Below are 26,513 nucleotides of genomic sequence, written 5' to 3'. Positions count from 1 at the left end.
GATTAAGGCAACAAGCCAAAAATGAAAGTAACAGTCAAGCCCTTTAATCACTTAACTGCAATAGTATTAGCAAGAGGCTAACCCAGAGAAACTGCTGGCTTCTCCTCTGTTACATTTTCTTCCATGGAATGTCACCAGGTGAGGGTCAGACAGACCAGCACAGGTGTGGGGAATCCTTTCACTGCTGAAGGAGCCCCGTACAAAAGGCTCCTGCAGTTTTGTGGCTGCAGAGGCTGGGGAGAAGGGCTAGGAATGGAAAAGTACTCAGTACTGATTCAGAGTGGAGAAAAATGACTTCAAGGTCTTCCAATTAGGAGACCTCAGGATGGAGATTCCTATGCTAAGAGTGCATATATGAGTAAGAACATGGCCAGCCAGAGGGCCACAGCCCTTGCCTGTAAATCCCTTGAGACTGTAGTACATCAAAATTGTGCATCAGGTCTGGTGAGGGGAGAGCTTTTTCCCATGAGGCCACCAGGTGAAGCCCTTATAATTGTCTGTAGTTGCCTTAAAAGCACACAGAGGTTTTTGTCTAGGAACTTCTAATAAGTTTCCCCACTTTGAAGAAGTCACACAAGTGAGAAATAGACAATTTAAGAATAACATTTGGTGACTCCGATATCCTACTTTCAATAAATAATAGAACACCTAAACAGAAGATCAATAAGGAAATGGTATAAACCAACAGTACATAGCAGACATCTATAGAATAATCCCTTAAGATCAGGAACAAGACAACAACATCTACTGTTACCACTTCTATTCAACATTGTATTAGAGGCACTAGCCAGAGCAGTTAGGCAAGAAAATGAAATAAAAGGCATCCAGTTTGGAAAGGAAGAAGTAAAAATATCTCTATTTCCATATGACATGATCCTGGATAGAGAAAATCCTAAGCAATCCACAATAAAACTATTAGAACTAATAAACAAGTTCAGCAAAGATGCAGGATAAAAATCAATATATAGAATCAACTTAATTTCCCTATTAGCAATGAACAATCCCAAAATGAAATTAATAAAACAATTCCATTAAAAGAGCATCAAAAAAGAATAAAGTATTTATGAATAAATTTAACAAAAATGTGCAAGACATATACAGTGAAAACTATAAAAGAGATTTAAAGAGATTTTAAAGAGACCTACATAAATGGAATTCATGGATTGGAAAACAATATTATTAAGATGTCAAACTGATCTACAGATTCAATGCAATCTCTGTAAAAACGCTATCTATCCTTTTGCTGAATTTCCCAAACTGATCCTGAAATTTGTATGACAGTACAGGAGGCCCAGAATATTCAAAACAATGTTAAAAAGAAAAACAAAGTTTGAGGATTCACACTTCCTAGTTTCCAGACTTACTACAAAGCTGCAGGAATTAAGATATACTGCAAAAAGTACTGGCATAAGGATCAATCAATGGACAGATCAATGGAATAAAATTTAAAGTCCAGATGTAAATCCTTATATTTATGGTCAGCTTATTTTTTTATAAGCATATGAAGACAATTCAGTGAGGGAAAGAATAGTTTTTTCAACAAATGGTGTTAGAAAAGCTGGATATCCACATGCAGAGTAATGGAGTCGGATCCTTATCTCACTCCATATACAAAAATTAACTCAAAATGGATCAAACACCTAAATGGAAGAGTTAAAACTGTAAAACTCTTAAAAGGAAACGTAGATATAAATCTTCATGACTTTGGGTTAGGCAATAGTTTCTTGTATATGATACCAAACCACAAGATAAAATAGATAAGCTGGACTGCATCAAAATAAAAAATTTGTGCTACAAATGATACCATCAAGAAAGTAAAAAGAAAAAAACAGAATGGGAGAAAATATTTGCAAATTATAAATCTAATAAGGGACTTGTATCTAGAATATTTAATGAACTCTTACAATTCAATGATAAAAAGACAGATAACCCAATTTTAAAATGGGCAGAAGATCTGAGTAGACATTTTTCCAGAGAAGATATACAAATGACCAATAAGAACATGAAAAGAGGCTCAACATCATGAATCATTAGGGAAGTGCAAATCAAAAATTATAAAATACCACTTCACAACCACTAGGATAACTATACGAAAAAGATAGGCAATAACAAGTATTGGCAAGGATATGGAGAAATTGGAAGCCTCACATATTGTTGGTGGAACCTAAAATAATGCAGCCATGTTCTAAAACAGTTTGGAATTTCCTCAAAGTGTTAAACATAAGTTTACCATTCACAAAAAAACTTGTTTGTGAATGTTCACAGCATTATTTATAATAGCCAAAAAGTGGAAACAACCCAAATGTCTATTAGCTGATGAATGTATAAGCAATGTGGTATATCCATTCAATGGAATATTATCAATAAAAAGGGATGAAATATGATGTATGCTACAATGTGGATGAACCTTGAAAACATTGTGCTAAATCAAAGAAGGCAGTTACAAAAGACCACATGTTGCATGATACCATTATGAATTGTCCAGAATGGGCAAATATATAGAGACAAAAAATAGATTAGTCGTTGCCTATGACTAGGGACAGAGGAGGAATGGGGAATGACTGCTAATTGGTATGAGGTTTCTTTCTCGGGTGGTGAAAATGTTCAAAAATTGATTGTGATAATGGTTGTACAACTCTGTGAATAGAATAAAGAACCAGCGAATTGGACACTTTAAATGAATGTATGTTACGATGTGTGAATTATATTGTACTAAAGTTGTTTACAAAAGTTACACAGCAATTCTGGTTCCAATAATAACAGAGTAGCTTATGTTGAACTAACCTTCCAACAGATAATAATTAGAAATTCTGGGCAACATACAAAAACAAAACTGTTTGAAGGTAATGGAAAATTACCCAAAGGAGGCAGAAACTAGAAGGAATTTAACCTTTGGATAACAGAACTGCACTGGATGGGTTCCATATTATTTGACTTTCCCCCTGAGGGTGCTCTGCTGTTTATGTAGTGTGTGGAGCTGTAGCTCAAGCAAAAAGCTGCAGTCTAAGTGTCTGGAAGTGTTGGAGGATGGAGTTCAATTTTGCTAGAGAAGTTGGAAATTGAGGGGATAAATTGTGAAAAGGAGGGATCCTTTCATGAACCAGTCTGAGTCTAATCCGGAGAGAAACTATACAGTAATTTGAACGGTGGAAGTTCAATACAAAGAGTTATTAAACCATGACAGTGGAGTAGCTATAAAGATATAAAGAGAACGCTAAATGGCCTCCTAGGGCTGAGGGAAAGTACCCAAGGAAGGACAAACTTGGAAAAGGGCTCTGTCCCCGAGGCAGGAATTCAGACCTTGTTGTAGAAGGTGTGGCTACAGCCCACTGAATGGTAGAGAAATTCACCGGGTTAGCCAGGAAGAGTTGGACAGGTGCCAAGCAAAACAACAAACTACTTTCTCGGAACCAGGTGAGATAAGGCTGATACGGAGGCATGCAGAGAGAGTAAAGGCTGTGGCAGCTTACGCACAGACTGGGTAGCACCTGGGTAAAAATTGCCGCACTTATAAAAAAGCAAGGCCCAACTATATGCTGTCTCCAAAAGATGTACTTTAAGTAGATAGGATAAAACTTAAATGCTTGAAAAGGATATACTAAGCCTAAGAAAACTGGAGTGGTACATTTTACCATAATGATAAAGCTGTTAATTCATCAGGAAGGCACGACAATCCTGAATATGTATGCATGTAATACCAGCTTCAAAATAAATAAAGCAAAAAAATAGAAAGCTAAAAGGATAGTGAAATGAATTCACAATTAAATCGAAGATTTTTACACCCTGTCTTGATAAAATTACACAACCATACCAAAAAAATCAGTTATACTGTAAAAGATTTGAAAACACTTGACATTGCTATTTATATACACTACACCCAACAATGGAAGAATACACATTCTTTCAAAGTACATATGCAGTGTTCCTCAAGATAGCCAAAAAAACTCAATACATTTTTTTAAATGGAGATATCTGAAGTACATTCTGTGACTTCAATTGAGTTAAGTTAGTAATAAATAATATGTTAACTCTAAAGGCCCCAAATAATTGGAAATTAAACAATATCTAAACAACCAGTTTGTAAAATAAGAAAATCACAATGGAAATGAGAAAATATTTCAAAGTGAATGATAATAAAAATACAAGATATCAAAATTACTGAGATGCAGCCAGAGCAGTGCTTTAAGGACATTTATATAATTAAATGCTAATGTTAGAAAAAAATATGGCTTGTGCTTCCACTTTACAAATCTACAGAAAGAATAAATTAAGCCCAAAATAAGTAGGAGAAAGGGAATAATAAAAATAAGAATCTAGTAAATAGAAAACAGACAAACAATAGAGAAATCTAACAAAACCAAAGGCTAGAATTTTATTTTTAAAAGCACTAAATTTGACAAGCCCCTAGCAAAACCAATCAAGAACAAAAAGAAAAGAATGCACAAATTTAAGATTTTAGGAATAAAAAAGAAAATATCACCAAAGATTCTGCAGGCGTTAAAAAGATAACAACAAGAATACAATAAAACTTTCTGCCAACTAATTCTAAAACTTAGATGAAACAGAGAAATGCTTTGAAAAATATGACTTACCGATATTGACAGAAGATGAAATAGAAAATCTGAATAGGCATATTCATATTAAATATATTAAATTTGTAATAATAAAAACCTCTCAGAAAGAAAATGATAGGCCAAAATGTCTTTACTAGCCAGTTCTATCATGCATTTAAGGAGGAAAGAATGTCAGTCTTAAGCAACTGTTTCAGATAATGAAGAGAGAATACTTCCCAACTCATAGTATGAGGCTAACATACCCTGATACCAAAACCTGACAAGGATATTATAAATACATAAAAAATAACCCTCACGAATGTATATTCAAAATTCCCTAACAAAATATTAGCAAATTGGATCTAGAAATAGGTAAAAGTGATAATACATTGTGGCCAAGTGGTGTTTATCTCACAAATTCAAAATTAGGTTAATACGTTTTTAAAATATCAAATAATATAATTCACCACATTAACAGGGTAAAGGAGAAAATTCATATGACCATCCCAAATGATGTAGAAAAAGCATCTGACAAAATTCAACACGTATGTATAATAAAAGCTCTCAGAAAAAAAAAAATAGAAGAGCTCTTTCTCAGTATGATAAAGGACATCTATCTAAAACCATACTTAATAGTGAAATATACACTTTTTCCTTAAGATCAGGAACAAGGCATGGATATCCGTTCAAGCCAATACCATTCAACATCGTACTGGAAGTCCTGGCTAGTTGTAACAAGGCAAGAAAAAGAAAGGAAAGGGTACAAAATGAAAAGGAAGTAGCAATATGGTTTTTATTCATAGACAACATACTTATTTACAATAGACAATCTGAAGAAATGTACAAAACTATAATGAATAAGTGAATTTGGCAAACTTGTAGGATACAAAGTCTATACAAAAATCAATTGTTTTATAGATAGTAGGAAACAACTGAAAAATGAAAAAATTTTAATTATATTTGCTGTGGCATCTAAAAGCGCTAATCACCTAGAAATAAATGTGTCAAAAAGTGTGCAGGACATCTACACTGAAAAACTACAAAGTATCACTAAAAGAAAATAAATAAAATCTAATAATCGGAGGCATGTACCATGTTCGTGAATTAAATAGTGTCGATTTTCTTCCATTTGTTCTGTAGAACCATTGCAATTGTAATCAAAACTCCAACAGGCTTTTCTTGTAGAAATTAACAAGTTGATTCTAAAATTTATATGGATAAGCAAAGGATCTAGACTAGCCAGTTCAATACGTGGGAAGAACAAAGCTGGAGGTCTTATACTATCAGATTTCAAGAGTTACTTTAAAGCTACAGGACACAATACAGTGTTAATTGGACAAAGGATAGATAAATAGATCAATCAGACAAAATAAAGTAGCCAAAAATAGATCCACACACAGAAGGTCAATTGATTTTTTTACAAAGGCTTCGAGGTAATTCAACATGAAAAGTAAAGTCTTTTCAACAGATGGTGCTAAAGCAACTGGATAAATATGTCAGGAGGGTGGGAAAGGGGCAGGGGAGGACACACAAATCAGTGAACATGAAAGAAAAAGTGGATAATTTGGAATTCATGAAAGTAAAAACCTTTGCTCATCAAAAGGCGTCTTTGGGAAACCTTGGGTTACTGGGAGGGGTGGGTGGGGGGGCTGTCCTGGAGGTCGCCATGGCTACTCAGGCATTGCCTTCACTTATATATAATGTGTTATTATACTGGTTCGCACAAATAGAAAGTAAAAGCGTAAAGGAAGGGTAACTAACACAAAACGATGCCAAGAAATTGCAGTGAAACACATGAACACCTCAGCAGCTATGTTGTGAAGGTTGAGATAAGGTTAAAGGGAACACAGGAACCTTACGTGTTGGCCTGGTGACTGCTCCAGTGAATAGTCACTGTTAAAACAACCTGCGTTCCTGCCAGTGGAGGTGCCGGGAGTGGGGAGGTTGATCTTTTTCTTTCCTTGACTTCCCTCTGTTTTGTATGAGACCTTGGTCCTGCATCCCAGATCTGCCCTGTTCTTCCTGTTGTGTGTTTTTTTTTTCTCGCTCCTCTCTTTCCAATAACTGGCAAGTGAGCAACAGTAGTTTGCATATATTTTTTGTCTTACTTTCCCATCAGTTTGAGCTAAACAAACAAAAAACCCTACTGGCCCTTCTTACCTAACTGCTTTAGTGTGACACCACAAAAAAATTCTTGTTTCATCCCACTCACACGGGATCAGTGTCTTTTGTTCCTCAACCCTTAATATGTTTAGGTTGCAGGGGGAGAGTCAGGAGATTGGATGGCAGCTAGAGGTCTGGGTACACATTCTCTCCTCATGCCTCTGAGGGGTTCTCCCTCTCCTGAGCCAAAGTGGATCTGTAACTGTGTAGCTTCTAAAATGAGATAATGTGAAGATGTTTTGAAAATTCAAAAGGCTTTCCCAATACATGGGCAATTTCTATATTTTATATTTGGTATAAAAATACATTTTATATTTCTAATTTAATCTATCTCTATTATTTTTTCAAAGAGCAAACAGATGTCTTTTCCTTTTTTTTTAGTTCCTAGAAATAAAAGTAGAGGTGCTTAAGTTAAGGAAAAAAAATCAGTTCATTCCAGTGCAGCAGTCCCCACCCTGGGGCTGGAGGGGTTAGCGATGGTGAGTCCACGGTGTAACGGGTTGAATTGTGGCTTCCAAAAAAGACAAAAGGTAAGCTCAAAACAGGGCAGAAGCATGCCTGAGACAAATTTTAAAAGCCATAGACAACAAGCATAACACACACAAGAGAAAGGGCCTCTCCTTTATTTCTTTCACAGATTAAGTCAGAGGCTAAAAGCACTCTCATGCCAACGTGAAACTGGCTCTGCACCGAGAATGTGATAGTCATTCAGTCTCACAGGAGAATATACACTCAATGATTCCATTTCTGTGAAGTTCAAGAACAGCCCAAACTGACCTATAGTCATGAAATATTGTTGCAGATGAGAATCCACAGAACTTAGAACCTGTCTAGACACTGCGGACATGTAGGAGGCCTATCTGACAGCCCTCTGAGGCCTTTGCAGCTACGTGCCCTCACCCCTCCTCTCTGCAGACACGAGGCTGCAGTGAGAGCTGCTACTGCTAGTGAGTCAGCACCAGGCAGGAAAGGTTAAAAATATATCCAATAAACAGTGCTCCTCAGTTATCCAGATAAATTAGCACATATGCGAGAAAATAAATGCAGACTAAAGGCCTGTTTAAGGTCTTGCATAAATTAAGGAATTCTGATGTGACAACACTCCTGGAGAGAGAAAACATCTTTACAAGAAGCAGCAGGAAACAGGCCCAAGGTCTGCGCCTCTCTTTTTCAGCACCTCTTCTAGCATCAGTACCAAAGCCTTTCCAACCTCGGCACCAGCTCTCTCTGGTATCCTGGAGGCTGCCTCACTGAACTCTCCCAATCTGAGCAGTAGACCATGTCCTGAATAGTTTCTTTCCTTCTCCTTTCCATCAAAACTTCCCTGTCCTGCACCTATGATTTCTAGAACTTATTCTATCCTAAGTGGCTTTCAGTTAGTTGTCATCACTCTAATCCTTTCAGATAAATTTCACTAGGGATTTTTTGAAGATATAAAAAGTGATTCTAATGGTAGCTATTTTAGGCACTGTGACAACCAGTAAGAAAAATGTTTTTAAATTATCTTTTTATTAGTGCCTTTAAAATTAAACTATTTATGACACATCCTAGTTATACTTGCCTTATGAGAACTTAGTGGCACATCTTATTCAGTGACTCTTATCAAAGGTTATTCCAAGAGCTCCTCCTTTTCTTTGTGACTTGTTATCATGCTTCTGAGTTTATCTTAATGCATTTAGTTTGTTAAACTTAAGAAGGTAGCTGAATTTGTAGCTAATGATTCCTAAATGAAAACCACTTTCATTCATTCATTCAATTAGCATAAATGGAACATAATGCCCAGTGGAGGAGATATAGTGTACAAATGGTATTGCAATGCAATGTAATATGTTCTGTAATAAAGGAAAAAAGGCTCTGTGAGCACAGAGAAGGGGACTGCTACCTATGGAATACAGAAGAGGCTACAGAAAGAAGTAAATATTTGCTCTCTGGAGTAACAATTAGGGAGGTTGCTGGGAAAGGAATATTCTAAGATTAATGGCACAAATACAGGCATGGAGTTATGAAAGTCTGTGCTTGTTTAGGTCTGCAAAATCTATGTGGCTAGAATATGGATAGATGTAGATGGCATTGGAAGAGAGGACAAATAAAGGATGGTGGGGACATAGAAGAAGGGATTTTGTATGCCATTGTAAGCAATGTAATCTTTATTTAATGAAAAACAGGAAACCAAGAGTGGTTTCTAGGCAGATTTATATTTTGGATGGAAAACCTGTAGCAGAATATGGAGTATAACTTCTATTCACCAAGATAAAGACGTTCTCAAGGTAGCAAGCAAGTAGTATTCCTCGAAACACCTTTATTTCCGTGGCCTTGAGCCTCTGGCATATGGTTCAAAAGACAGCTTTTCCAGGTGATACCCACTTTCCACGTGATCCAGGACACGGCCATGTAGATTTCCTCTAGTCTGAGGAAGGCAAAGGAGTAGAGGAAGTCGAGGAATTGTGAAGTTAGGGTGCATGGAACTGCAGAGGACAATGAATGGCAGGAGTGGACAGAAGAAGGTTCTGTGCGTGGGAAAGACCTTAGAGTTCAGTTCTCGTAGAGACAACGGTGGAGCAGGGGGCAGAACACGGCAGGAATTTCAAAGAGAGAAGGCCTGTGTCTACACGTAGAAGCAGAATTACCTGAAGAACACTGACTTCAAAGTACTTAGGTTGTGAGGCAGTTAGTAACTTGACTTTTACCAATAAGGAAATGCAACTTTGGATACCAGACAGCTTTCCATTAAAAAGAAGAGGGAATAGAAAGCCCAGAGATAAACCCATGCACATCTGGTCACCTTATTTTTGATAAAGGAGGCAAGAATATACAATGGAGAAAAGACAGCCTCTTCAATAAGTGGTGCTGGGAAAACTGGACAGCTACACGTAAAAGAATGAAATTAGAACGCTCCCTGACACCATACACAAAAATAAACTCAAAATGGATTAAAGACCTAAATGTAAGGCCAGACACTATAAAACTCTTAGAGGAAAACATAGGCAGAAAACTCTATGACATAAATCACAGCAAGATCCTTTTTGACCCACCTCCTAGAATAATGGAAATAAAAACAAAAATAAACAAATGGGACCTAATGAAACTTAAAAGCTTTTGCACAGCAAAGGAAACCATGAACAAGATGAAAAGACAACCCTCAGAATGGGAGAAAATATTTGCAAATGAAGCAACTGACAAAGAATTAATCTCCAAAATTTACAAGCAGCTCATGCAGTTCAATATCAAAAAAACAGCCCAATCCAAAAATGGGCAGAAGACCTAAACAGACGTTTCTCCAAAGAAGATATACAGATTGCCAACAGACACATGAAAGAATGCTCAACATCACTAATCATTAGAGAAGTGCAAATCAAAACTACAATGAGGTATCACCTCACACCTGTCAGAATGGCCATCATCAAAAAATCTACAAACAATAAATGCTGGAGAGGGTGTGGAGAAAAGGGAACCCTCTTGCACTGTTGGTGGGAATGTGAATTGATACAGCCACTATGGAGAACAGTATGGAGGTTCTTTAAAAAACTAAAAATAGAACTACCATACGACCCAGCAATCCCACTACTGGGCATATACCCTGAGAAAACCATAATTCAAAAAGAGTCATGTACCACAATGTTCATCGCAGCAGTATTTACAATAGCCAGGACATGGAAGCAACCTAAGTGCCCATCAACAGATGAACGGATAAAGAAGATGTGGCACAAATATACAATGGAATATTACTCAGCCATAAAAAGAAAAACGAAATTGAGTTATTTGTAGTGAGGTGGATGGATGTAGAGACTGTCATACAGAGTGAAGTAAGTCAGAAAGAGAAAAATAAATACCGTATGCTAACCCATATATATGGAATCTAAAAAAAAAAAAGTCGTTCTGATGAACCTAGGGGCAGGACAGGAGCAAAGATGCAGATGTAGAGAATGGACTTGAGGACACAGGGAGGGGGAAGGGTAAGCTGGGACGAAGTGAGAGAGTGGCATGGACATATATACACTACCAAATGTAAAATAGATAGCTAGTGGGAAGCAGCTGCATAGCACAGGGAGATCAGCTTGGTGCTTTGTGACCACCTAGAGGGGTGGGATGGGGAGGGTGGGAGGGAGACGCAAGAGGGAGGAGATATGGGGATATATGTATACGTATAGCTGATTCACTTTGTTATAAAGCAGAAACTAACACACCATTGTAAAGCAATTATACTCCAATAAAGTTGTTAAAAAAAAAAAAGGACATTCTTTGAAAATGTTGACAATTTAGAGTAATTCCACCTTTGATGTGTTTAAACTATGTCATCTTGGCCAAGTCACTGAACCTTCTAAGCATCTGCATTCAGGAAAATAGATAATCGAGTATGCAATAAACAGTGACAATTACACGTACAGATTCATTTTTTATTATCGGTGATGGTTATACGTTAAACAGACCACTGCAGAACAGGAAAGTGAATAGGAGGAGGATTAAAAATATATTGAGAAATCCATTGGGTAATGCTTACTGACAAATTCTTGAAGAGCTTTTATGGTAACCTACAGTTAAACTTAGATTTTTATTTTCAGCCCTTTATTTGGAACTGAGTAATACGAATGTCTCTTCTCCCAGAGGAGCGAGGCAGTGGATGACTCAGACTGAATCGGGCTGGTAAAGCAGTTCCCTTATCATAGCAATTTGATGTTTATGTTGATTTGCCATCTAGAGAGAATTTATAAAGATCAGGTGTAATCACCTGATGCTCACTTTAAACAGAAAGAAAAAGGATTTTGCATCAATCCTGAAGGAATAAGTGTAGGAGAAATAATTATACCACTCTAGTTGATATAGTGCTTTCACATACATTTTTCCCATCCTGGGAGGGAGAGAAGGGGTTATTAACTCAGTGTTCCAGATGAGGAAGGAGATGGTCAGAATGAGCTGCTCAAGGTCATGCAGTTAGTAAGTAGCAGAGCATTCCCTTTATGTATACAAATGCTAAAATCTTTCCCCTATATTCCTCTGCCTCTCAAGAAATCCATGCTTCTTTCTGCCCAGGGCATTGAGAATTAATACCGGCACTGGTGACTTCCCCACAGAGGGAGATGTGACTGACCAATCCCAAGCGTGGCTTGTGACTGTAGCTTGAATAATTACTTTTTTAGACTTTAAGTGTGGTTTATAGGACCTGTTGTTTTATATGTTCTGCACACTTTCTTCAACAAATTGGAAAGAATCTTCAGACTCTGAACAGAGAGACAGTTTTTTCCAGTGAATGGTGGATGCAAAAGTCTCAAGGGAAAGGATGACCAACAAAGCTCAGGTAGACAGATGGGCCTTGGCCAAGGGCTAGGGGGCCGCCTTAGGACCAGGAAATAACACACCGAACAAGCATTTTGTGTATTTTCTTCTCGGCTTTAAAAAAGCTTTTGTTTTTAATCATCTTATTATATATTGTGTCTTTTCACCATTTTTTCTCCTTTCTTCTCAAAATACTGTACTTCAACTCTTTTTCTGTGCACTGTGTTGCATCTTTGTTTCTTTATTGAGGTCTGGGGTTCTTAAGATCCTCCGGTTTCTCTGAGGTCATTTTTCTGTATCTTGCTACCTCCATATAATGCCAATTCATAGATATCACATATGGTACCTTCTCCATTTTGCTCTCAGATCCCCAGTACTTAGAAACAAACCTCCAGACCCCATTAAGAGCCAGGCATTTATAGTGATTACAATGAATGAGTTAAGAATCTTTTCCTGCATTTTTTTATTCCTTTATTACAAAAGTAATATATTCTCATTATTTAAAAAAAACGTCAACTAGTACCAAAAGATATGTTAAAAAATAAAAATCCCCCTCTCCTTCCCTACCTCCTCAGCCGCCAAGCTGGCTAGGCTACCCAACGGTAAATAGTCTTAATAGGCCATTGAGTGTGCAGCCAGACGTTCCTTTTTTATGTATATACAAACAGAATCATATTTTAATACTGTTTATGCAACTTTTTTTCATTTACAGTTTCTCTTAAAGATGTTTTTACAGCAACAGAATCAGATCCATTTATTATTTTAAAGTTTACTGTTGTGCATTTTGTATGGATGTAACATGAATTACAGACTTAAACCGTTCCCTCTGGGTGGAGAATGTTTTCGTTGTTTTTCTGTTACACACAATGCTTTAGTGAATATTCCTGGACATACATCTTTGCATATTTTGTATGCATGTATATGTAGAGCATTTTTCTAGAAATAGAATTCTTACTGCATTTTATTAGGTATTGGACGCTTTCCTCACCCTTCCCGGTCTTGGTCTGAGCTGTGGTTATCCCAGGTCCATGTGTGGCTTGCTGCTGGGCTGTAAATGGTTATCAGCAGCTCTTAACCCTTGCTAAGTTAAAACCACCTGCAGAGCATTTTAAAAAAGCAAATTATTCAGGCTGTGCCCTGGAACTACTGAATCAAAGTTTTTAGAAGGGAAACCTGGGCTTTCATATGTTTTAACACCACCGTAGGTGATTCTGATGTTGAAGACTGCTGATTTGGTTTCTGGTTTCCATTTTTTCCCATGATTATGGCTGTACTTTCTCTCTGGCTCAGTGGTTCAAACTCTGGGATGTCACTCTTTCCTTTCACAATTTCTCTTCATGAATTACCCCAGTTTAGTTTTTTAGCATTCATTTCCCCATTTGTTAACTACATTCTTTTATCTTTAGTTATAACTTTCATTTCTTTTTATTTGAAGATTATTTTTACCCTATAAACAACATTATTCAATTTAAGCCCTCCTTGTTTACCACCATGAATAAGCTGGTCAGAGTCCTAGGGCACCAGGCATTCGATGACATTCAGCCTCCGTCAAAGACCACTGTCCTTACCTGATTACTCTATCTTTCCTACGTAATGGCAGAGCAGACAGTAACACATAGTGATAACTTGGGCTCCAGACTCAGGCTCAGTTTAAACCCCAGCTCTGCCACTTATTGGCTGTGTGACCTTGTACAAATTCCTTAACTTTTCTGTGCCTCAGGTTTCCCACAGGTAAAGTGGGTATACTAATGCCTGCCTGAAAGGATTGTGGTAAGGAACAAGTAAGTTGTTCAGTGTAGGACACTTTAAAAGTAATTGGAGTATTGCAGGCACTCATTAGATGCTGTTATTATTATTATTGTCCAGCTCCCTCCTAAAAGATGACAGACAGACCTCTGAGTGGCTTCCCTCTCGGGTGCAGGTTTCCTCTTTCTTTGACTTCTTCATCTGGTTATACATTGCCATCTGCTTTCCATCTTCCAGAATTTTGTTGATAGCTATCATCTGTTGTCATTGTTACTCATACTCTCTTTGGCCTTCAGAGTTTTACAGTCATTAACTAGAGTTTCCAGAAGTAACAGACATAAACATGTTCAATCTGCCAGGTTGAACATGAAAGTCTTCATTCTTTGTTAGTCACAATTTAAACATAGATATAAATACTTGAAAAGATCCAAATTATTTCTCCCAGTGCACTGTGACCATATCATGTTTTTCTTATTGTTTAAAAATATTACAACCAAAAAAGTCTTTTCTCAGCAGCATCTAGTCATGAGACATGTGCAGTAATCTCAGAATTATGAACTTGATGATGAGTTAGACTCCGCTGGAGAAGGCAGACTCGGTAGATTTCTTTTCATCTTTTAAAAATGTCTTCTTTAAAATTATTTTTCACATTATTCTTTCTCTAAATGCATGCCCTGGGTATTTAATGGCTTTTTGTTCTATACTCTTCTTATATCATTTGCTTTGAACACAGGTAGATAATAGCATTTTTGATGATTTCAAAGTAGGGTCTCCTTTGGTGGTAGATAGCTTCTAAGGTGGCCCCAGCGATCCCTGCCTCCTGGTATTCACAGCCTGTTCAATCCCCTCCCTTTGACCACCCTGTTTCTAATTAATAAAACACATCAACATTGAGAGCATGTCACTTCCACAGTGAGGTTACAGAAGATTATGACTTCCATCTTGCTAGCAGACTCTCTTTCGGGCTTTGATGAAGAAAGTTGCTGTGTTGAGAGGTCCCCATGGCAAGGAACTGAGAGTGGCCTTCAACCAACAACCCGCAAAGACTCAGGGCCTCAGTTTCCTCATCCTTCAAGGAACCAAATCCTGTCAACAACCACATGAGCTTGGAAGTGTATCCTTTCCCAGCTGAGCCTTCAGATGAGACACCAGCCCTGAGCAAGTACTTTTGTTGCAATCTCGGGAGAGACCCTGAGACTGGCAAAGCCTAGATTGCTGACCCACAGATACCATGAGATAATAGATGTGTTTTTTAAGCCACTAAGTTTGTAGTAATTAGTGATGTAGGAATAGGTGATTAATACACCTGGCTTCCCCTGCTTTTACCATCATACTAATAACTCTGTCACTGCACACTCAGGACACTCAGTTTGCCTTCTCTGTTTCTTTCCTTTCCCTATATATTCCATTCTGACGTGACAGTATTCAGAAGCTTCTTTTCATTTGAAGATAAATGTATAAGAGGACTAAACAGATTGTTGATTCAAATGTGAAAAATATAAAAAGTAATTTGCCTATGTTAAGAATAAAACTGACATTTCTCCATTTATCTGTGGTTTATTAAGTGCTTCCATAAATACTATAGGAGTTTGCATTATTTTCATTAAACTGCTGAGGAAACTGAGGCCCGCTGAACTTAAGGTATTGATACTTGTCCCAGGTCATGTGTCTAATTAGTGGTAGAGCCCAGACTTGCCCTTAAGACAGCTAACTCCAAATCTCTCTTTTGATCCTTTGCACCAGGCTGCCATCTCCCTCCACCTGACTTGTAGGCAACTCATATATTTGCACTATTTGACAAATGAAATTTTTAAATTTCCTTTTAAAATTTTTTTATCTTATCAAATCTCTTCTCCTGCCATATACATATGGCATATATATTTTGAAGCAGGTGTATCGTTCTGACAGCAGTCACAGCAAAAATTTCTAAGATACATGTTACAAATATTTTTATTCTGAATTAAGTAAACTCTCCCAGTTGCTAATGGCCTTTCGTTACTATTCTATTTACCGACTCTTGTACTATTTTTGTCCATTATACAAAAAAGAAAAAAACCCCAGAATCATTAAATCACTGATCATATTCAGAGCTCATTTGTTTCTGAACTTGTCCATTTCTCAAGAGATGTATTTTTTACCTCTCTGCCAATTTATTAGCTCATAGATAAACTGCATCTTTCTTATAGTCACATTTTAGGAGAGGACTCAGAAGGTTTAATTTTATGCTCCTGCTATCTGCATGGATTAAACTAAAAGATTCAGTTATCCCATGCTGTCTTACTATTTACTGAGTCCCTGTAGCAGATATTAGGATGGTTTCTTATTTAAACTAACCTTTTTTTCTAATTATAGAAATAATTTAAATACTAGGAAGTACATGCATACCTAATACTGAAAGCAGAGAATCACTGTCAAGACCATTAACTTTGTGAGATATATATATATATATAAATATATATATATATTGACATATACACACATGTATATACATTTATATTTATTCAGAATCATCCTTGCTTAATACATATTTACAGTAAGATTTTGAACTGAAGCCTAACAAGAATTTATGCCCATTTTAGAAATATGAATTTTTTCATAGTAACAAAACAAAACCAAAAAAAAGTTAGCTATGATGCTTTGGTCATAATCTCACCACTGTGCTCACTAATGTGTTTTTCTCTCAGAGGAACATGCAGTTTGCTCATGAGAGCATTGCAAGAGAAAATAGGAAGCAAAACCATAGCTTCAGATTTTTTGTTTCTTTTTTTGTTTGTTGTGCTTTTTTGATGATTATAGAAAGTATAATTTTTAGCTGGACTTCTTAATAGGAACAAACAGAACAATACATTTTCCTGTTGGCTTTTATGTGTATCCCCTTTATGCCCTGTTTTCTGGAATAAATTAAGGATGTTAAATTAAGAATAATAAGCAGGTAATAGGTATACTTTTACTTATGTGTGTATATATATGTGAACATATATATATTCATGTATACAAATACATTTTAAGCATAACCAATATCATACTGTGAATGTATTTTATGCACTCCTTGTTTTTTTCACTTAACATAAATCCTGAGAGAGTTCCTGTATTCATTAATATTTTTCAGAGCACGATTATTAAGGATGGTATAATCTTCTATCATAAGTCATGTACCATAATTTATTCTTGACCAAAACATGATTTCTTTTGAACACATAAACTGAGGTTATAAAAGTTTAAAACAAACAGAGTCATTTGTTTCTACATGTATTGTTTGTTAGGATAGGGTATTTCCACCAAGTGCCTTTTCTTGTGGAGCAATGGGAAGACAGACTAGGGAAGCTCCCTGTACTTTCTAGCTGCATCTTCTTTGTGCCCTTCTCTCCACCTTGCCGCGTCTTTCCGCTTTTCCGTGGGGAGCTGAGCATCACATTTCTGAGTGCTGCATCCTGGGAATTCTAACCTGTGAATGGATGGAGGAGAGAGGACCTGATGGGGGAGGGGTGGTGATGAACTGGAAGGCCCCAGGACTGGCTGATGGAGAAAGAGTTCCTGCATGGTTAGGGCGCAACCCAAAGTTTTCAAATGTGTTTGTTTTGTTTAGTAAAAGCCTGTGGGTCTCAGAGTTAGAGCCTGACAAGGAGTGTGAATGAAAATCTTTCTCTGTTATCTTTGGGCCTTCAGATCTTACTCTGGTCCAGGGAATGAGGCATGTGGTGTTTTATTTAAAAAGTGCTTCTTAGCTCTATGCTGTCTATACCAAGCAGTGAGTAGACTCACTCCTGAGACTGTGGGATCTTGTCATCTTTGCCTTTAGTTTTTAGATCTGTCACCCTTTAATTTCTTTTCTTTTTTTTTTTTTAGGAGTATTACATTGGGAATTTTAGAGGGGCTGTGGCATATCTCATCTGTCACAATAACCCCAAAATGTTCTTTGTATGTATTAATAAAATTTTTAAGTTATGTATTTTATATTTTTAGTCTATTAATTTATCCCTTTTTTGTTGCTTTGGAATAATAGGAGCCAAGTGCAAAGTAATAAGTTTTAGACCATGGTTGTGTAAAGTCTTAATCACACCCATAGACCCCTTCATGTGTGTAGTAATTTGTATTAAGTATTTTTCTATTTTTTGTAGTTTGAATCCAACTTTAGATATTTAGTTAAACATTTACAGGACATGCATTTTCACCCTAAATAAATTTCCTGTGGATGGAACCATATGTCTTGCCAAATATAGAAAAAATAATTTAGAATACATTCAAGGACTTTGAATCTACTTATTTTTAAAGCAAGTCATGTATAAAAGTGCTTTAATATACTTAGTCCTGCCTAAATGATTCATTTCCAGCCTCCTAGTTCAAAAGATAGCAAACCTGGGTAGATTAAGTACTAGGTTTTAACACTAGATATTTCCAAGTATTACTTTTGTGGACTGTCCTCCATCAAGATGAGATATAAGCTTCATTCTCCCTTGTTCAATAAGGAGTGTTGGGAGCACAGTAAACTTAAGAGGGATGAGTGGGCCTGGAAAATATTTGACTAGCAGGACTTTTCCTTGTATGGAATAGAAGGAAATTGTAGATGTAGTAGAGAAAGTCCTTAAAGCCCCAGGAGTCCCTCAGATCCTTATCAAAGGGCAACTTCATCAACAAAAGTCTCACCACCGGCATCTGTCCCCGTGCTTCCATTACCCAGGAATCTTTTTTTATAAATAAAACTGTTCACACACACCAACAGAAACCCCAACGCATGTAACACCTTCTTCACCTATAAAAGTGGTTTAATTCACAGCCAGTTTCACTGAACTGAAGCAAGTAACACTTGACGAGTCAATTAGGAAAGTAGAACTGCTGTGTCCAACACTATTAGGAAACTTGCTCAGATCCTTAAAATATCAGGCCTAAAACAGGTGCTTCACATCTTTCAGTGTCAGAGCTTTGGGTAATGCACCAGACTGTGCTGACTGCCGACGGTTCCACCTTCTAAACATTATTCTTCCAGAAGCACCAGGCCTTGTACCTTCTGAGCAAACATAGCAGAGGTCAATTTTCTACCTCTGGTGTTGTGTCTATATTTGCAAAGGCAAATATTTTAAAACATTCTTCTATTTTGTACATATTTGAAAAGACTAATAGTCTTTTCTCTATGATTCTCTTTTCTTCCTCATTCATTGTGTTCAGTATCCAAAAGGTATAAGCAATCAAGCTGACTTCAAAACTAGCTTAAAAAATCACATTTGATGAAATGGGTGGATAATCTGTGCAGATTTGTTTGGAATGCGGGGAATGCTTGGAAGGCTGTTTCCAAAACAGCAGTACTTTTAAAAATCACAATGCCTAGAGCATCCCACCACTAAGATCAGCTGGTTGAATTTTGTAAGCAACTGAAGAAACTTCCAGTGTTGAAGAGCCAAGTTGTTAAAATGCCCATAGGGGTACATCCACCTTAGACCTTCACACTGAAGGCTTCCTCTCAACGAGATTGGGGGAAACAAACCTCTAGGCAGAGTATAGTGAGTTCCCAAGAGGCAATATTAAAGGTAAAAGAAAACCGGTGGTTTTGCTGTGACCTGTTTTCTCTTGCTAGCCCCGAATGTCTCTTTTTCTCTCACCCCACCCTCCTAACCCTAACAGTTTATACACTGTGCTTATTCGCCCAGCAGTTGTGCATGTTCTTTGGTCCGTAGATGGTTCGCTTATATCCTGCTTCTCACACATTAAATAAAATATCTTTATATCTATCATTAGCCTCTAGTATTGGAAAGAAAACGGGAAAAGTTTTCCCTTGAAACATGTACTTTGAAAATACACCTTAGGCAGCTCTTGCAGTAAAGGAATTTTTTTTATGGGTTTCCTATTTCGATAACCATAGGCAAATCAGTGAACCCCATTAAAATTAAGCCTCTATCTTTAAAATGGGGATAATAAAGTATATCTTGGACCTTAAATATAAGTAACGTGTCTAGCACAGTGATCAGCGGGTGGGCCTGAGCAGCTATTGTTGTCATTTGTACAGAAAAATGACAGCTCTTAGTATTAGCAGCATCATTCATAAATCTTCAGCTCAGTGGCTTAGTTTTTCTTCATTTCTTCTCCTACCAAGGTCTGTGATGAAATTTGCTATTAACTTGGGATTTGGGAGGAGGTATTTATTTTACAATAATTTGTTATACATTTATATACATTATATATAACAAGAAAAGGTTAAATATAGGGATGTGAAAAACATTGAAACAACTTAGCCTTGTTTTTGTTTTTTTCTCATTACAGATTATATTAACTAATACAAAGCTAGATCTGAATGGAATGTCTTACAGGAAACTTACACTCCATATATCCAAAAATGAACTTACTGTCTTTTCTCCTTCTTCACTTCCTCTCTCCTCTCTCCCTCCCTTCCTTTTTTAATCTCATTCCTCCCACATTGGGTTATCTCCTATTACAACGTACAGTACTAGAGAATAGGCATGCAATCATGAATAAGGCAGTTACAATCCCTACCCTCGTGTCTTACATGCTAGTAAGACATATTCAACAAGAGAATTACAGAAATACTTACATCAAAATAGATTTGACGAGTGTGATGAAGGAAAGCTCAGAATTCAATACAATACCGTGCAAGCGAGATGGAAACCTGACTTGGTCTGGGGGTGCTGGGGCGCATCATGGATGTCAGCCCTGACCTGAAACGTGAAGGACAAGGTGGGAGTGGGGAGAGTTTTAAGCAGAGGTAACATAATTTTTTCAACTTATGCATCGTTTTCTTTTATCTGTTTCTTTTCAAACACAATCATCCTCCCAGTCATCTAGGCTTAAAATCTATACATTATCTTTGACACTTTATTCTCTTTTGCCTCAACAAATAATCGGTTGCTCAGTTTTCTTGATTCAGCATCATCTTTTCCTCTATTCCCATGCGTGACTGAATTCCCATTCTCACTGTATTTGTTACATCTTTCTTTACCTTTTTCCTATAGCTTTATTTTTTCTTTCATTCAACAAATATATCTGAACATTTCCTGTGTGCCAGGACTCTGCTAGTGCCAGTGTTACAGAAGTGAACACAATAAACATGGCTGTTACGGCGCCTACAATCCAACATGGTGCCATGGGTCCAGTGCTGCCATAAAGCAGGGACAGTGTCCTAAACCACAGGCAAGGCTTCGTCCTCCTAGAGAAAGGGATATTCAGGCTGAGGCCTGCGGGTGAACAGGAGTAAGCCAGGTACAGGTGAGACTGTGGGGCTGTGTAAGGAACATCCAGTGAGAAGGGACAGCATATGCAAGGATTGGAGGGCTTGGGTGGAGGAAAAGCAATGATGTAGTAAAGGCAGGCTGCTGACAACCAGCTCGAGTAATTTTGACTTTTTCGTGGGAGCCAGTGAAAGGTTCTAGGCAGGAGAGTGAGGTGTCAGAAACATCACCCTAGCTGCCGTTCGGGAGCTGGAGGAAAGAGGAATGGTGGAATAAGATATAAGAAGAGGGAAAAGGCTGGTGGGAAAGATGATGGATTGGGATTGTTTTTCTTTTTTCCAACTGGTCTTCTCACCTTCACTGTCTTCTCCTTCCATGGGCAACCAGTCTTCTTGCATGCTCCTACCAGAGTAACTTTCTGGAACACACTTCTGATCTCAACTCAAAGTTTAATGGCATGTCTGCTCTTGGAATAAAATCTGAATTCCTCACCCTGTTATTCACAGTTTACAGTGAACTGGCCACGTCTCTGCTTTGAAGCTTGATATTCTACACTCCCCTGGATGTCTTCCTGCTGTGTCTGTCTGTACACTCCACACTCTGAAGCATCCCCACAACCATGGCTCTGTCTCAGGCCCCCTCTTTCCTCTTTGCTTCCATACTTAAACCCACTCCTCCTTCATGCGCTCTCAGTTGTCCAGCCTCCCAGGATAACTTTGCTTGTTTCCACTGAGAGAAATTTCCCTTTTCTCTGAATCCTCAATATGGTGCAGTTCATGGTATTATGGCATTTGTCATCTCCCCACATGGTAGAACTATTTGGAGAGGCAAGCCAGTGCAGCTCTTATGAGCATGAACTCTGGAACCAAACCACCTGGATTCAGATCCCAGATCTGACACTTCCTAGCTGTGTGGCCCTGAGCATATCACTTAAATTCTCTGTGCCTCATTTCTCTTCTATAAAATAAAAGTCCCTACTTCATAAGGTATTGTGAGGATTAAATGTGCAAGTAATGCAAAAATGTATAATTTAGTATCTAGCAATAATGCTGGATAAATATGTGGTATGATCATACCAGTATTTTTATCATTTACTTGTAACATCCACTCTTCTAAATGATAACTTGAGGACCTAATCTGCATCGGATTTACTTTTATGGCTTCTAAATCCCTTACTGCCTCACGCAAAGTAAATAAATAGTGAACGTGTAAGTTAGAGTCACAAAGACCAGTGAACCCTAATGGGACTTTTCAAATAGTTTATTTTGAAGATAATACTGTATTTATTAAATTAACTAAAATGGATCACTGAGCAAATATTTTACATATAAATGTAAAACACACCGGATTTTACATTTGATTCAGGGAGAGACCCCTACAGATAACTATAATATAAGGTAGAAAAAATATACAGTCCAAAAGTGATTATAGGAATTCAAAAGGAGTGGCTAGAAGCATTAGTAAAGAATTCATTGAATTCATGAGGTGCAGTTATACTGCATTGCAGGGGTAACTTTTAGAACAAAGCATTCATAAATCAACTCTCATAATAATATTAGCCAATACTTACTGAATACTCACTGTAGCAGACACTATGTGTATCGCACTGAAACTTCAGAACAGTCCCATCTGCAAGTATTATTGTTGTGTTCATTTTACAAATGGGAAAACTGAGGCATAGCAAGGCAATGTCTGTCAAAGTCATACAACTAATAAAGAATAGAGCCAGGATTGGACCAGGGAGACTGGATTCAGAGCCTGTATTCTCCACCACCACACTGCAAAATTGAGAGTTCTACTTCACTATTTGCTGAACTATTTCTAATATGTTTTATTAAGTTCACTGGAGTTTCATTTTCTATTACTTTTTAAACTTATACCTCATCCAGGGAAGTTGAAAAAAATTGTTATTCTTTCATTTATTTCTGACCGACTCAATCTTTCACTTACAGTAACAAGTTCTCAGATTCTTTATCTGTGAAATAAAAGTTTGAAGCTATATCAATAGTTCCCAAACAGTTCAAGAGCAATTCTTTCTTTCAAAATAAAAAAATCATGCAGACGTCTGTAGTGTAGTTGTTCACCTTTGCTTATTCATTCTCTTAGTTGTTGCTTGTTGTGAAATAGAAAAGTTTGCAATGAGTCTCAGGCTTTTGCAGCCCCCAGGAATCCACTGTGCTGGAATAATCTCTAAAGCCATTTCTAGTGGAAATATTTGAGATTTTATATATTCTAGACTTTAGAGTCCTATCTCTCTAGTTTCTAATCTATCATTTCTCTCTGCCATGAGAAGGAACACTTATGCTTCCCTAATCCCTTAATCTTATATCAAGTTTTCTCTATTTTTCTTTCCCATAAGTTTTCCCTTCTTCCTTGAGCTCCGATTCCTTAGTAAACAGTACAGCTTACTTTGCAGAACTCATAATAACCACTGGACCCTTGTGCATAGGAACTATGTCTAAAACTTATGAGCTAAAACTTAGAATACAAAGTTACAGAATTTTAACTTGTTTTGTGAAAATAGAAAATAAAAGAAAGGTTTTATATCAAGTTTTGGATGCAGTTTCCTGGTAGATTAAATTCTGAAATCAAATCTTTATCTCTATCTTCAGCATAGACTTAGTGAATTAGAAAATTAAGGACAAGTACTATATACACACAAAGGAACATTATCTCCTGTCCACGGCTATTTTTTACCTTCTTCTCATTTCTTCCTGACACTTTTGGCCAGTCTTTTCCCCAGTCCTTGAGAATTTGATCATAATGGTCTTGTCAATGCTTAATTTAATACTTTTATATAGTAGAAATATTAGAGAGATGCCAGCAGAGAGTTACAGGTAATGTCATGCTTGGTACGGCTGGAGAGTGGGGCTCCACTTGTCAGATACCAGCAAGAAACTGTCAGCACCCACCCCATCTCCCCCAGCTATGCTTTCTGTTTTCCAGTATTCACATCTTTGGGATGAAAAACCAAAATGACACTTGAGATTTTAGGAGTGGGCATACTCTTCTGTTACAGTGACCTTGTGCTCAGCAGAATCAGTTCAGGCCAGCTGCTCCAGCAGGAGAGGGCAAGACCACATTTTTCAACGGCGCTAATCCTTTAGCAGGTCCAAACCATTTCCTATTCAATGAGGGCTTGCTCAAAACCACGCGGTAGCAGACGAAAGGTCGTGCATACTGTGCTTTCACAGGACCTTTGACCATCCCCCAGAGTGGGCCACTTGTTCCTTTGTGTCCCATGGAACCTGCACAGATGTTTATCACAGCACCTATACTGCTTTGATGCAATTTCTTCTTTCTTTCTTTCTTTCTTTATTTATATTTTAAAAATTTATTTATTTTATTTTATTTTTGGCTGCGTTGGGTCTTCACGGCTGCATGCGGGCTTTCTCTAGTTGTGGTGAGCGGGGGCTGCTCTTCATTGCGGTACGTGGGCTTCCCATTGCGGTGGCTTCTCTTGTGGAGCACGGGTTCTAGGTGCACGGACTTCAGTAGTTGTGGCACACGAGCTCAGTAGTTGTGGCTCGCGGGCTCTAGAGTGCAGACTCGGTCGCTGTGGTGCACGGGCTTAGTTGCTCCACGGCATGTGGGATCTTCCCGGACCAGGGCTTGAACCCGTGTCCCCTGCATTGGCAGGCGGATTCTTAACCACTGCGCCACCAGGGAAGCCTCCAATTTCTTCTTTATATGGCTTTCTTCCCTTTCTTATTGGCCTTTGTACCCATAGCATCTAGTATATTGCCTGGCTCATGATAAATGCTTAATTAATATTTGTTGAATGAAAACTCTGGAGTGAGAAGAGAGGAGCTAGTGAAGTAATGGAGCCAAGTACTAAGTGAGGTAATAAACACAGAGTGATAGATGATGGGGGGATGGGGTGCAGTACAGGATACTCCTCTTAGGATATTTCAGACAGGGGAAAGGTATTGCCGGAAGTGTGGGCAGGAATAGGCGCGGCTCCAGCTGAGAAAGGCAGTGGAAGCTCGCCTGGCTGGCCCATCTGGGGAAGTAAAGGAGACTGAAGCTTGGACATACCAAAAATTTAGAGGCAATTGCTAGGAACTCCTGAAAGCTAGAATTAAAGACTTTAGATCTGATATGAAAACAATAAGGAGACTCTATAATTCTTTGTTTTGGACAAAGAATGATCAAAATAATATTTTAGAGTTTTATTCAAATAAATACGTTCTCATGTCAAAATTCATAGTATTAAACATCAGACTGTGAAATACTGATTTTAATGTGTGGGTCATCAGCTGATCCTGAAGGTCTCTTTCTTTCTCTTCTCATCCCACAGGTTGTTATTTTGTACTTTGAGCCAAGCACATTTCGCTGTATTCTCCTAAGATGGGTCCGTCTTCTCGGTTTTGCTACTGTTTATGGAACTGTCACTCTCAAGCTTCACAGGTATATTATGTTTTATTAGTTTTCATTCCCATGGGAGGATCAAAGTGTTTGACTTAGCATGTAATTGCCAGCTCAGTCAGCCACTTAAATGGTTAAATTTCAGAAATTTAGATAGGAAGATGATATATATTTTTCCTTTTTAAGACAATATCTTTAGGATACTCTAGGAAAGTCTTTAATACAATTGAATTTGAACAACATGCTTTAATAGAATGTGCCATTGGTTATGGAAAGGTTAATTCTGAATAAAAAATAAATTTAGAATGAATGTGAAACAGTATTTACTAGCTAAGAACAGGAAGAAATACAAAGACAATACAGCTGAAATAATAATCCAAGTCCAGAGCTACCAAAGAATCCTGTATAGTAGAATTCAGCAATATGCTTAGCTGACAAAAGCTGTTGTCCTCCATTCCTGAGTTCCACGCCCCAGGGTAATCCCACTGATATTCTTTGGATGAATTTCCAAAAAATAGTATTCTTTTTTTTTTAAAAATAGTATTCTTGGTTTCCCTCCTTAACCAGTAGGCTCCAGTGATTATCAACCTTATAAATTGGAGAACACTGTAAATTCCCTTATACTTTAGTTTCAAAATCACCTACTTTTAAGAAGTATATGATAAATACTAGGAAGAAAGAGGCAATAAAATAAATTACCTATCCAGAAAGGCTGGGGATAGCTGGAAATGATTCCAGGGCTTTCCCTTGCCTCCTCTTTCCAAGTTTTCTCAGCGTAGTGGTGCCAAAGAGCATAGGAGATAAAATACAAATTTCTCCTGCAGGATAACACTGTAGTTCTATAGAGGAAACCTTTTACGCTGATCAGCTTTAAAGCTGTTTTAATAGTCACAGTAAGCCATTCATATTTTCATGCTAATTTGACCATAAGTATTTCTCAATAAATGTATCTTGATATGACTCATAAAACAGTTTATCTTAGATGCCATAATATGTGTTATATTTGTCTTTAAATGCCACCCCTTCACCCTTTCTTGAAATGTGATCATTATACTCTCCATTACACAAGCATCTCCATTTCTTTTACTATTTTTTTGTACTTATTTTAATAACTGGGAATGCTCCAGATTATCTTTTTGGAACAAATGTAAATGTCTTTAACTCTCAAGATCCTTTCTTATATATGTCATATAGTACAAAGTTTATTGGACTGGACTTCAGGAGGTCCATTTTAAAT

The 26,513-nt window shown here is 37.5% G+C and overlaps 1 protein-coding gene across 1 annotated transcript in view; it reads left to right on the top strand.

Annotated features, from left to right (window-relative positions):
* Positions 1-26,513, top strand: part of GPR158 (G protein-coupled receptor 158) — a 328,019-nt gene that overhangs the window by 255,137 nt on the left and 46,369 nt on the right. The window contains exon 6 of the mRNA XM_036839951.1: positions 25,209-25,318. Within this exon, the coding sequence (XP_036695846.1) occupies positions 25,209-25,318 (110 nt within the window). The remainder of the gene's footprint in view (positions 1-25,208; positions 25,319-26,513) is intronic.

The sequence above is a fragment of the Balaenoptera musculus genome, chromosome 2 (assembly GCF_009873245.2).
Source record: "Balaenoptera musculus isolate JJ_BM4_2016_0621 chromosome 2, mBalMus1.pri.v3, whole genome shotgun sequence".
Taxonomy (NCBI): Eukaryota; Metazoa; Chordata; class Mammalia; order Artiodactyla; family Balaenopteridae; genus Balaenoptera; species Balaenoptera musculus.
This window is presented reverse-complemented; position numbering and strand designations above follow the sequence as displayed.